Source organism: Panthera leo, chromosome D1 (genome assembly GCF_018350215.1).
Source record: "Panthera leo isolate Ple1 chromosome D1, P.leo_Ple1_pat1.1, whole genome shotgun sequence".
Classification (NCBI taxonomy): domain Eukaryota; kingdom Metazoa; phylum Chordata; class Mammalia; order Carnivora; family Felidae; genus Panthera; species Panthera leo.
Window position 1 is genome coordinate 60,704,226 of NC_056688.1, and position 12,925 is coordinate 60,717,150.

Below are 12,925 nucleotides of genomic sequence, written 5' to 3' on the forward strand. Positions count from 1 at the left end.
ACATTTAAAGGACTCTGCAATGAAACAGAGATTCTTTAGTTGGTAAAATATGAATATCTGGAAATTTGCTAGAAAAAAATGCAGTTGTTGAAATTTCTGGCTCTTTTTAAGCTCTCTTTTGGAAGAATACAATATTTATGTGACTATCATATAGTGAGAAGTGGATGCCAATTTAGACTAAAATCTGCCTGTAGAATACATGAAGAAAATTTCTTTTGGCCATATTTTTCCTATAGAAAAACTAGAAATTCATTTTGTATTCAGATATTAATTTAATTTAATTTTCCCTTTAAAATATTAGTAAACTCTAGTCAAGTAATGTGGAATTCCCTATTTCTTGCTTTCACATTACAGGTAAGAAGTTGGGTAAAATATATGATTTCTAAAATGACACTATGAAGGCAAAAGAATCTCACAACCCAGTATCTTCCTACCTATTCCACAAAAATATTCTTTCACAAACTACCCTTAGTTCTATTCCCTGCCATCTGAAAATTGTTGGTTATTTAAAAATGCTTTTAAAAATTCCCACTGTTTCCAAATCCTGTATATATTTGTAAGGGCAGTTACTGCAGAGATTACTGACGTATTATGTCTCATGTTTTCCTGACCGGGAATTTGTGATCACTTGTGTAGTGTTGACAGAAGAATGATAATAATGATAGAGTATCACAATTTAAGAGAATCTGAATTCTGTTGAAGAATGATTTCCTATTTACATAGTCTCCAAAGGACAATTTTCCCAGAGATATGGCCTTTGGAGTCTTCTTCCTTTTGTATACGAAGTTGTATGTGGTTGATTGCCAAAAAAAAAAAAAAAAAAAGAGTGAAAACAAAATAGATGAGGATATCTGAGTACTTACCAAAAAGCGGACATTTTGGAGAACACTTCTGAGAGTAGCTGAAGGATTCCAACAAAGTCCAGAAGTTACCCAAGGCACTTCCTTATATATAAAGGCTTGCCTCTTTTTCTCTTTCTCAGTCTTGTACCTGCCCAAGGGGCACTGAACCCTTGGGGAATTCCAACCAGGACAAGTCTTTTCTGAGAATAAGAATAAACTTGTGCAGATGCAATAAATCCACAGAGATGGTTAATACCAAAGAAGTGAAATAAGTATCTAGACTTTGAATTAAGGGCCATTTTGTTTGGAGAGAGGCCTTTAATAACCAGGAGTGGTAAAGACCTGGTAAATCCTGTGAAAAGCCTCTGACACTTCCGTTGGGTTTTTGGCTCAGATATTACTCCTTTGTTCTGAAAAGTGTCAAAGCAGAAATGCTGTGGGTTCAATCAGTGCTTTCAAGGAAGTGATGTAGGACAAACACCTTATGATATACATTTTTAGCCTTCTGGTTAACTCCAGAGCCTGTATCCATCCTTCTAGATCCTTACTCCTAGACATCACTAACTAAATATCCCTTAAAATCAACTTATCCAATAGACTTCATTGTCTCCTTTTCCAATTCTGATTTCTTCTTAGGGAGCTATCTCTATAAGAAGCCTTTATGCTTAATATTTAACAAACCCCAAATCTGAGCCCTTTAACCTCTTCTCACTCACATTTTGTTCATAGCAATAGCCAACATTTGTTGAGAATTTAAATTGTTCCACTTATTTTCATTCATTATTGATGATGATTTTGAGTCCTTGGATCTTTTAAATATGACAAGTACACTTATTATCTTCATTTTACTGATGAAGAAAATGTTCTCAAGGAGGTCAAGTAGTCTCTCCAAGATCATTGTACAGTAGAGGTAAGGTAGGAACTCAGGTCTTCTGGATTCCAGATAACTAAGCATATTTCATGCAATGGGGATGGCCAATCAATATTTATGGAGTTATGGATCAAATGGATGGTAGAATTCTATAGTATTTTCTTCACTCTAAACTGCCTATTAGTTAATTCTAGGGATTATATGGAACATGTAACCTCACATTTGTTGACCTTTCAACAAAGAAAATACTTAAGGATTCCAGAGAAAATTCTCTTGAAGCAAAAAATGCATATATATATATATATATATATATATATATACTCACTCCATTAATACAGAGTCTTGGATGAGAGCTAATATTGAGTAGATCAAAGAGAGGAAGTATAACAAAGTATTACCATAACCCTCTACAATAACCTCTCTTTAACTTTTTGAAAGTCACTTTATTTTACAAAGGTCCTATTGTTTTCATCCTCCTCAGAGGATGAAAGTTCCTTTGGCTATATTGTCAGGAATTCTCCATCTTCAACTCTTGCTTTGTATCTCAACTTTCCAGTTCCTTCTCATAAAGGAGATGGCAGAGTGCATCTGAGTTTTTATTATTATTGTGTGTGTCACAACTGCAATAATGGTGTTATATGTTTATTGGCTTATTGCCCAACTTTGGAGACTGATTCCATTTGTTCTATGGTAATATTAATAAGCTACAACAGAGAAGTTATCACATCTGTTATTGTTATTTTGATATGTCCTGTCCCTAGCATGTTGAAAGGCATGTGGTAGCTTAGTAGATGTTTGTTGAATCAATTAATGAATGAATTGCATTGTAAAACATGGCATCTTAAATCATATACTGTTTTTAACTTCGTTGTCTTTAGTATCTTTCTCATTTGGCTATGCTTGCTATGAAGTAAAAGGATAGATTGTGGTAAATCTAACATCTGTTCATACGGACTTTTACTGTGTAAGCTGGAATTATTTATATTTTTGCATACATAATTTATATAATCTTATTTTGAAAGTTTTATCCGCATATAATTATTCAAAGATAGAATATTAATAGGCAATAGGATTAATTATGCATATATATCATAATTATTAACATTTGATCATATAAGTTTGAAGCATTTTTTAATAATAAAAAGACATTACAGATTAATTGAAGTTTCTTGGCTCTATGCACCAAATGTTAATAAAAATATGCATGTCAAACAGATGGGACAGCTTAAGCAATCCCTCAATGGAAACATATAGGTAAAGTTCATTTATTAGGAAAGAACAGTTAAAAACAAAGATATAACTTCAGTTATATTCAGGAAGAGGGTTTCATGACTCTTGGATAGGTGCTGTCAGTGAAGATAACATACAGCTAGGGGCACCTGGGTGACTCAGTGGGTTGAGCCTCCGGCTTTGGCTCAGGTCATGATCTCACAGCTCATGGATTCGAGCCCCACATCGGGCTCTGTGCTGACAAGCTCAGAGCCTGGTGCCTGCTCCGGATTCTGTGTCTCCCTCTCTCTCTGCCCCTCCCCCACTCACGTTCTGTCTCTCTCTCTCTCTCTCTCTCTCAAGGATAAATAAACATTAAAAAAAAATTAAAAAAGATAACATGCACCTGGATGCCTGTCTCTATTCTTAAGCATAAGATTCCAGAGATGACTATTTTTTCATTAAGATTCACGATTATTACTAAATACATTGGTTTGTAATTACTCGTGTAATGATGTTTGTATTTTCTGGGAACTACCCCTACAATCCCTATAGGACATCATATGAGCTCATTTCTCATGTATATTTTAATAATCGTTTTCCTTAAGTAATGGTTTTGACATATTATTTCTCACTGATATCATTCTGCCAACTTTGGCAGTTCTAGTAGACATCTACTGGGTTTGTTTGCTATCATTTTCATTTATTTGTTTTTGTTTGGTTTATTCCAGTCCATTTCAGCAACTTTTCTAGAAAGAGAAATCCTTACTTTATATTTGCAATCACAATGTTTGAGGTAGTGGCATAGGACTAATTTTGTACATGACTAATTTTGCCATTGGCATTAAACTTGTCTCCGTGGATATAGTGTCCATTCTCTTTAGGATATTAAGAAAGCAGTATTCAACCCCTTCCCTAGATCTCTAAGTGGAGATGATAATATGAGTTCTTTCTCCTCTATTAGATAAGATGTAAGAAGTGTCCCCACTGCTTGTTTATCCAGCTTGTGACCACTTACCATACCATGTGGGTTAGCTTCATTCAGAATACTGACAAAGTAGAAAAGAGAGGTGAAGACAGTTAGTGGTGCTAATGACCTCTTTCCTGCACTGAAGTATGCTGTAGCCACCCCCCTTGCAGGTTCCTATAACTTTTACTCCATATCCATGAGCCATTTTAATATCTAAATGTTTTGTTTTTGAGATAATATTATCTGGTTTGTTGTCACTTGTATTGGAGTGTGTACCTCACTAAAGCAAGCTTTTTGATTTTCAGAGTTGAGTGTGGATTAATATATTCGTTTATATTAGAATTAGGTTTAAATTCAGCAGGGAACTTTTAGTGAGATCCTATAGATCTGATGAGATCTTATATATATTTGATATTACTCCATTTTAAAAATTAAATTATTTTTTCAACACTTTAAAAACATTATTTTAGGGTGAGAGAGAGAGAGAGAGAGAGAGTGAGAATCTTAAGCAGGCTCTACACTCAGCACAGACCCGGACACAGGGGGCTCCATCCACAACCCTGGGATTATGACATGGGCCAAAATCAAAAGCCAGGTGCTCAACTGACTGACCCACCCAGGTGCCCCTTAAAAATTAAATTCTAAAGAAAGTGCTCATCAAGATAAGCGTACTTTTAATCCCCTTTACCTATTTCACTTATTCCTGTTTCCTCTGGTAGTGACCAGTTTGTTCTGTGTATTTAAGAATCTGGGTTTGTTTTTATCTCCTTTTTAATGTTTGGTCTTTTGTTTTGTTTCTTAAATTCCATATATGAGTGTTTGTCTTTATCTGACTGACTTTTTGTTTCACTTAGCATTATACCTTGCTACAAATAACAAGATCTCATTCTTTTTATAGCTGAGTAATATTCTTTTGTATACATACATACATATATATATATTTTTTCTTTATCATTGACCTATTAATGGACAGTTGGATTGCTTCCCTATCTTTGCTATTACAAATAATGTTGCAATAAATATAGGGGTGCATATCTCTTTTCAAATTAGTGTTTTTGTTTATTTAGGGTAAATATGCAGCAGCGAAATTACTGGATTATATATGGTAATTCTATTTTTAATTTTTTTAGGAACCTTCATACTTTTTTTTCCACAGTGGCTGTAACCAATTTACATCCCCACCAACAGTGCACAGGGGTTCTTTTTTCTCCGCATCCTTGCTAACATTTGTTGTTACTTGCCTTTTTGATTTTAGCTGTTCTGGTGGATATAAGGTAAAGGCTCGTGGTAATTGTGATTTGCCTTTCCCAGATGATTAGTAATGTTGAGCATCTTTTCACATGTCTGTTGGCCATTTGTATGCCTTTTTTGGAAAATGTCTCTTCAGGTCCTCTGGTCATTTTTTTTTTTTAACGTTTATTTATTTTTGAGACAGAGAGAGACAGAGCATGAACGGGGGAGGGGCAGAGAGAGAGGGAGACACAGAATCGGAAGCAGCCTCCAGGCTCTGAGCCATCAGCCCAGAGACCGACGCGGGGCTCGAACTCACGGACCGCGAGATCGTGACCTGAGCTGAAGTCGGGCCCTTAACCCACTGAGCCACCCAGGCGCCCCTCCTCTGGTCATTTTTAATCAGATTATTTGTTTTTATGTGTTGGGTTCTATAAGTTCTTTATCTGTTTTGTCTATTAAACCCTTATAATACATATCATTTGCAAATATCTTCTCCCATTCAGTACATTTCCTTTTTTTTATTGATAGTTTTCTTTACTGTGCAAAAGCTTTTTATTTTGGATTAGGGTCTAACGGTTTAATTTTGCTTTTGTTTCCTTTGCCATGAGGATACATATGTAGAAAAATGTTTCTATAGATGATGTCAAAGAAATTACTGCCTATGTTTTCTTCTAGGAGTTTTTTTGGTTTCATGTCTCACATTTAGACCCTTAATCCATTTTGAGTTTATTTTTGTGTATGGTGTAAGAAAGCAGCCAGTTACATTCTTTTGCATATCGTTGTCCAGTTTTCCCAATACCCATTTGTTAAAGAGATTATCTTTTTTCATTGTACATTTTTGCTTTCATTATGGTATTAATTGACCCCATAAGTATGGTTGTATTTCTGGGCTCTTTGTTTTGTTACTTTGATCTATGGGTCTATTTTTGTGCTAGTACCATACTGTTTTGATAACTACCACTTTGTAGTATATTTTGAAATCTGGGATTATGATACCCAGATTACTCCATTTTAAAAATGATGTCTAAGTACTATTTACATAGCTTTTATTTTCCTTTCTGTCCCAGTTAGTTAATTTGTAGAATAAGTGAGTTCCACATTAACAGGGTTCCCCAGACATAGTTTAATTTGATTCTTTGGATTTACTATCATACATTTTATTCATATTTGCAAAATTGATTAGAACCATGTTATTTTTTAAGTATTACAAAGTTTATGAAAAGTAGATTGCAAATGAAATACAGTAAAAATGGAAAAGTACAGCAGTTTTGATGGTTTTTCACAGTGATACAGTTATGAAAGGCACATATTCACATTTGACCTAATCATCTAAGGATGGCCAAATCCACCTGTTTAGGCTTTACAACCACATGTACAGGTATCTCTGTATGTAAATATTTACATGTATTTGCATGTACTTATTTGTTGTTCTTCTGTATATTAACAGAACAGTAATTCAACTGTATCTTTTTCATTAAAGGATGTGTAGATTTAGTCCCCTTAAGGCTACCAGTGTTCCCAAGCTATCTGAGAGGAGCCTGCTTTTCCTAGAACCTCTAGAGCAAGCATGCACATCCTTCATAAACACTTAGAACTATTTTATTCTCTTAATCAAGGGAAATGGTGAAAGCACACTTCCAAATAAGAACGCTGATAGACATAAAAATATTTATACTTGTATTTTAGTGATTTATCATACAGCTCTTATTAAAGTGATTTCTAAGGCTATAAATCCACTCCCTCTTCTACAGGTACAGAAAAATCATCTAGATCCCATAGCAGGGTTTTGTCAAATAGAAAATTTGCTCTTAACATAAAATGTTTAATAAACACACAAACAACTAGGATATTCCAGGTCCTTTGCTGGGTATTGACAAAGACAGAAGTGAAACTCTGCTTCTTTTTTTTTAATTTATTTAAAAAATTGTTTTTAATCTTTATTTTTGAGAGAGAGAGACAGAATGTGAGTGGGGGAGGGGTACAGAGAGAGGGAGACACAGAATCTGAAGCAGGCTCCAGGCTCTGAGCTGTCAGCACAGAGCCTGACACGGGGCTGGAACTCACGAGACACGGGGCTTGAACTCAGGAACCATCAGATCATGACCTGAGCTGAAGTCAGATGCCCAACCAACTGCACCACCCAGGCACCTCATGAAACTCTGCTTCTTAAGTCACTCATACATTGATTAAAAATATAGACAATTTAAAATAAATTTAAAATACTGTTTAAAAATGTAGATTTAAATTTAAAATTTAAAAGTACTATTGTTTAGTATCATAACAGTAGTAAACAAAGAATGTTGTGCAGACTTAGGTAAAGCATAGTTAACCAATATACACTTAAAGGAGGTCATTTGTGGAGTCTATTGCAAACTATTGAAAATATAAATAAGTGAAATATCTGCTTATCTATGTTTTGAATTTAATTTAAATTATTTTATGTATGTGAGCCTTACCTCTCCAAACACATCTCACAGTCCTATAGGGCAGAGAATTTTTAATAGATTATATGAATTGCTGATCACACACACACACACACACAAACGCATACACACTAGATATTCAGAACTTGCTGATTCTTTTGTGGGTAAGTGTGTGAGCTTAATCTTCCAGCACATTTTAGTCACTGCTGATTATGCCTGTGATAATTAAAGCCACAGACATGTTATTTTATTTTTTTTCTATTTTTGTTTAGAATCATATTTTAAAAATCTTTTAAGTCCTAATTAGGACTGCACTGCTATTAAGGTTGATAGATAGGTGGTTGCATAGAGAAATAACAATCAGAAAAGAGGTGGGACAATTAGATATAAGAAGACTATAACCCCACGCCTAACGCCTAAGACATCTTATCTAGATTTTGTTGCTGCTTAATTCAATCAATAACTTGACATTTGAGGGCCTACTTAGTATAGGCAGTGTAGCTTTGCGTTCAGTCTCTATTCTGTCATTACTATCTTCAGGTTCCTACAATCGTTCAGAAATTGCTGAGTTGAGTTTTCATTGTGGCTGACAATGCTCATCAACCTTGTTATCACATAGTTTTGCCAGGATCCGATTTCTAATCTGCTGACTCATCACTGAGTACACAGTGGGATTCATTAGAGGGTACCAGAAGGAAAATATCAGCTATAATGGCCCTAATGACTGGGGAAACATTTTTTAGCAAAGCGATGAAGGGCAGCCAAGGTGACGATAGGCACATAGAAGATGAACACAGCACAGATGTGGGAGATGCAGGTGTTGAGGACCTTGAGGTGGCCCTTGTGTGAGGCAATGCCTAGAATAAGTTTCAAGATCAACATGTAAGACACAGAAATGCACCCCAAGTACAATAAGGATGTAAGAGCCACAAAGAGTCCGTAGATAACGTTGACCCTGTTGTCAGAACAGGCCAGCTTCATGACATCCAGGTGGAGGCAGTAGGAGTGGGATAGAAGGCTTTTCCTACAGAATTTCAGCCTCTTCAGAATAAAGGGGAAAGGGAGGGCAAACATGATACATAATGCAGCAAATATGAGGCCGATTTTAAAGACTCTGGCACTGGTCAGGATGGAGGTGTATCTCAGAGAGCTGTAGATGGCTATGAAGTGATCTATGGACATGATGAGAAGAACTGATGACTCTATAGCTGAGAATCCATGAATGAAAAACTCTTGGGCAAAGCAGCCATTGGGGGAAATTCCAGTGGCATTGAACAAGAAGATTCTCAGCATGGTTGGAAGGGAGGAGATGGAAAGTCCCAGGTCAGAAAAGGCCAGCATGGAGAGAAAATAATACATTGGAGCATGCAGAGAGGTCTCTGTTTTTATGAAAAAGAGGATAGTGCAGTTCCCCAGGATGGCAAGGAGGTACATGAGGCAAATAGGGATCAAGACCCAAATGTGAGCATGCTCCATGCCTGGGATCCCAATGAGGAAGAAGGTAGAGATTTCCATTTCAGAGGTGTTCAAGACTGACATTGCAGGAATGTGAGGGGCTCATAATATGAATCTCAGAAGAAACTTCCTGAAATGGCCTAAATAGGTTAGCGTATGCTTTAAAATGTTGGTGTGAAATCTTAGGATTGCACTTTTTTTTTCTTTGTATAAGAATTCTTGGACTAAAACAACATATTTTATAATATACTTGTAGGAGTAATAGCAGGACTCATATAGATAGGATATGAAAAGAAACATGAATATAGATTAATATGCAGTAATTGCTAGCAGATAGATATTTCAAATATTTTAAATGCTTTTCCTAATCTCATTATACAAGAAGGAAGCAGTAAATTTCACAGCTTCTATAGCCATCTTTTTAAGGATTGTCATGCCTTTAAGTTTGAAACCTGTTTGGAGAAATATAGGATCAAAGAAGGATGTCACTTAGTACAATTGCATTTATAGTTATAAATGAATATTTTTAAAAACAGTTTTCTTTCAAAAAATGGGGCTAGCAAGGGTTAACATCCATATCTAAAAGGATGAAGGTAGACCTGTATGTCACATTTTATGCAAAAGTTATCTCAAAACACATTATAGAGCTCAATCAAAAAAGAGCTACAACAATAAATGTCTTCGAAGGAAACTTAGTTGGTAAGTTTTTGTCATCTGGGGTTGTGCTGTCTGTGAGGTCACTGCTGCTCTTTGTCTTCCCTCTGGCTTCACAGAATCTCATATAAGCAGATACCATTTTGATGTGCACTAAATGAATGAAAAGTTATACCCTCAATGCAGAGGTATGTATAAATTAAATTTATAAATGTAATTATATGTATAAATTAAATCATAAAATGAATTTTATACAAAACCCACCTTCACACCATTGCTTAAAAATCTGTGAACTCATAGTTTTTTGTTAGAATTGTACAGTCCCTTTCTGTTCATATATAGAGAGAAAATGTAAAGAGATATTTAAACCTATAAAGAAGCATGCTGAGTTAGGACAGACAATAGAGCAAGTAACTCTTAGTGGTCCCTATAGCCTTCTCACTGATGCCCCTGCAAACTCAGTAGTTTTGCATGTCTGCACCCAGAAACACCTATACTAACCTGTGAGGCAATAACTCTACCATTCAGCAAACATGTCACCCCACAGCCAGCCAGGTTCCAGTACCTGTCTCTGAATTTCTCTCTGTGCCAGGTTAGTGATTCTGGCCTAGACTTGACTGGTTGCTATCATTTAGCAGGACTCTGGACTTCTACCATGCATTTACAGAATTGTTGGACTTTTTAGAGGGTTAGGGTAATGGCGTCCATCCTAATCACTTGGAAACCACAGCCAGCCAGATACCGTGTGAAATTTTTGCTTGAGCTGGTACAAAGGCAAGTGGCAGCTATGAACATTTGGAAACTTACCAGTAAGTTGGTAAGTGGTTGTACCCACATGGAAGAGTAAAGAGGAAATGGAGGTGGCATGCAGTCACCAGAATTTCACTGCTATGTAGGCACAACAGTCCATCCTGACCTGCAGAGTCTAGTCCTGCCTCCCTGCTGCTTTCCTATTTGCCCAGAAAGCGTTGGGGATTCCAGCTCAGCAGGATGTACCCAGAGAAAAAGAAAACTCCCTGGAGGTGAAACCTCAAGAACCCAGGAGAGTCATCCAACCCCCTGTAAATGAGATGAACTAATCCTTTTAGCAAAACACCCCTTAAGCCTCCTCTGCCCCCTCTGGCAGAATATGCTCCTGGCTTCAAAGATCAAGAGCATCATGTGAATACTCTTAGAACAGTTTCACAGTGTCTGATAACTATGCCTGTATGTGTCTGCCTCCTTCACTACACTTTACCCCCTTAAACTTATGTGTGTTTCCTTCTACAAACTGACAAGATTTTGAACATTAAATTTGCATCTAGTATTTTCAAATATGGTAGTTTGCAACTGCATTCAGACTTCACTGTGGAATTTTATAAACATAGAGATTTCTAGGCCTACTCTAGAGTCACTGAATCTCTTTACTTGACATTCATGGTATAGTCTTTGCATTTTCTTCGTATAGTATGTGTATTAGTTCCTATGATTATTATGTTATATATGAGTATTGTTTTCACTGTAAAAGTGAAATTGTCAGTTGCATTATATGTACTATGAGCTCTCATTAGACTTTTTATATTTGAATGGTGTAAGTAAAATTAACAATGAGCATTTTAAGATAAATGTAACACTCTTCCATTAGCTTAAAATCAATATCTTTTTTTAACTTTTTAAATTTTTTTAATTTTTTTTAACGTCTATTTACTTTTGAGACAGAGAGAGACAGAGCATGAACGGGGGAGGGTCAGAGAGAGAGAGGGAGACACAGAATCCGAAACAGGCTCCAGGCTCTGAGCTGTCAGCACAGAGCCCGACGCGGGGCTCGAACTCACGAGCCGTGAGATCGTGACCTGAGCCGAAGTCGGACGCTTAACCGACTGAGCCACCCAGGCGCCCCTAAAATCAATATCTTAAAACAATAGTTTTTGTTTGACTCTGATGCATTCATGAAAGCTCTACAGTTAGCAACAGTCCAGAGTTTTATCTTCAATATAAAAGGACCCAGTCAGAGCTTGTGGAAAAGGCCTGCACCCAATACTTCAAACTTCAAAGGACAGACTCTTAGGTCTAAAACTTTCAGCGGGTTGAGTTGTGATTTCCAGAACTCTTTTCATTCAATAGACGATATTTCATGAGACTGCTAACCCAAGATCCAACAGAAGAGTTCATTGCATAGGACTGGCTGAACTGATGGGTAGCATCCTAATATGTTGTTTGGAATATTGTTGATGTTATCATCTTGTTCTATTTTCTGAATATATAAGGAGGATTTTTCTCTTTCTCTTAAGCTATTTCCAACCAATCATAATCTAGTAGACTCTGCTTTTGTAAAATGCAATGAAACATTTTGAAGTTATAACAGATTCTCATTAAATCCTCAGTGTTCAGGAACTCTTACTGAGTGTCTTTGCTTTTCATACTACGTGTATTTGCATAGGTGCAATAAGATCCTGTCCTCTTTTCACCAAGGTATGATTTGGAGGATTGGTTATGCAACCAAGTCCTTTCCTAGAATGTCATATTTGAAAATGTTGCTCATTTAATCAAGTATGACTAGTGACTTTTAGTGAACGAAGTTTGACTGTATAAAATCTGTGCTGACAAAGCCCTCTCAAATAAATCACCCTGTTCCTTGGTTTATAGGCATAGCCAGTAAAACTGGTAAGGGAGATCACTTCCATGACAGAACAGGATACTGGGACATTTTGGGGATATGAGTGAAGAAAATACTGCCCAAATGTATACATACCTGAAGGAGTAATTTGGTGAACACAACTTCTTGGTTATAGCTCCCTATTCTGGATATAGCATATGATAGCAGCTTTTAAACATCTAATCTGATTCTGTATGGAAGTCTCTAGCACTGCAAACTTAAGAAGGCCCATCTGGTATATCATCATTCTTTCTGCATCTGTGTAAGTAATGAGATAAAATCTAATGAAAGCCCAATCAAGAATAATCTTTCTTTGAAATTATATTTAATTTAATTTAATTTTTTAATGTTTATTCATTTTTGAGAGACAGAGAGAAGGACAGAGTGTGAGCAAGGGAAGGGCAGACAGAGAGGGAACACACAGTATCAGAAGCAGGCTCCAGGCTCTGAGCTGTCAGCACAGAGCCCAATGCAGGCCTTGAACTCACAAACTGTGAGATCATGACCTGAGCCTAAGTCAGAGATTTAACTGACTGAGCCACCCAGGCACCCCTGAAATTATATTTTATTTAAAATGGGGGAGACTATACAGGAAAACCTGTGCTTCCGTGGGAAGCTACATTTTTATAGCAT

The 12,925-nt window shown here is 36.4% G+C and overlaps 1 protein-coding gene across 1 annotated transcript; it reads right to left on the reverse strand.

The window, feature by feature from the left end:
* Positions 1–8,265: 8,265 nt before the first annotated feature.
* On the reverse strand, positions 8,266–9,087 carry LOC122200880 (olfactory receptor 51A7-like). Its single transcript, XM_042906663.1, has one exon. It carries the CDS (start codon positions 9,085–9,087, stop codon positions 8,266–8,268), a length of 822 nt encoding a protein of 273 aa, XP_042762597.1.
* Between the last annotated feature and the right edge of the window lie 3,838 nt (positions 9,088–12,925).

What these genes read in the sequence shown, in the direction of transcription:
- LOC122200880 (XM_042906663.1), bottom strand. Translation starts at nt 9,087, where the DNA reads ATGTCAGTCTTGAACACCTCTGAAATGGAAATCTCTACCTTCTTCCTC.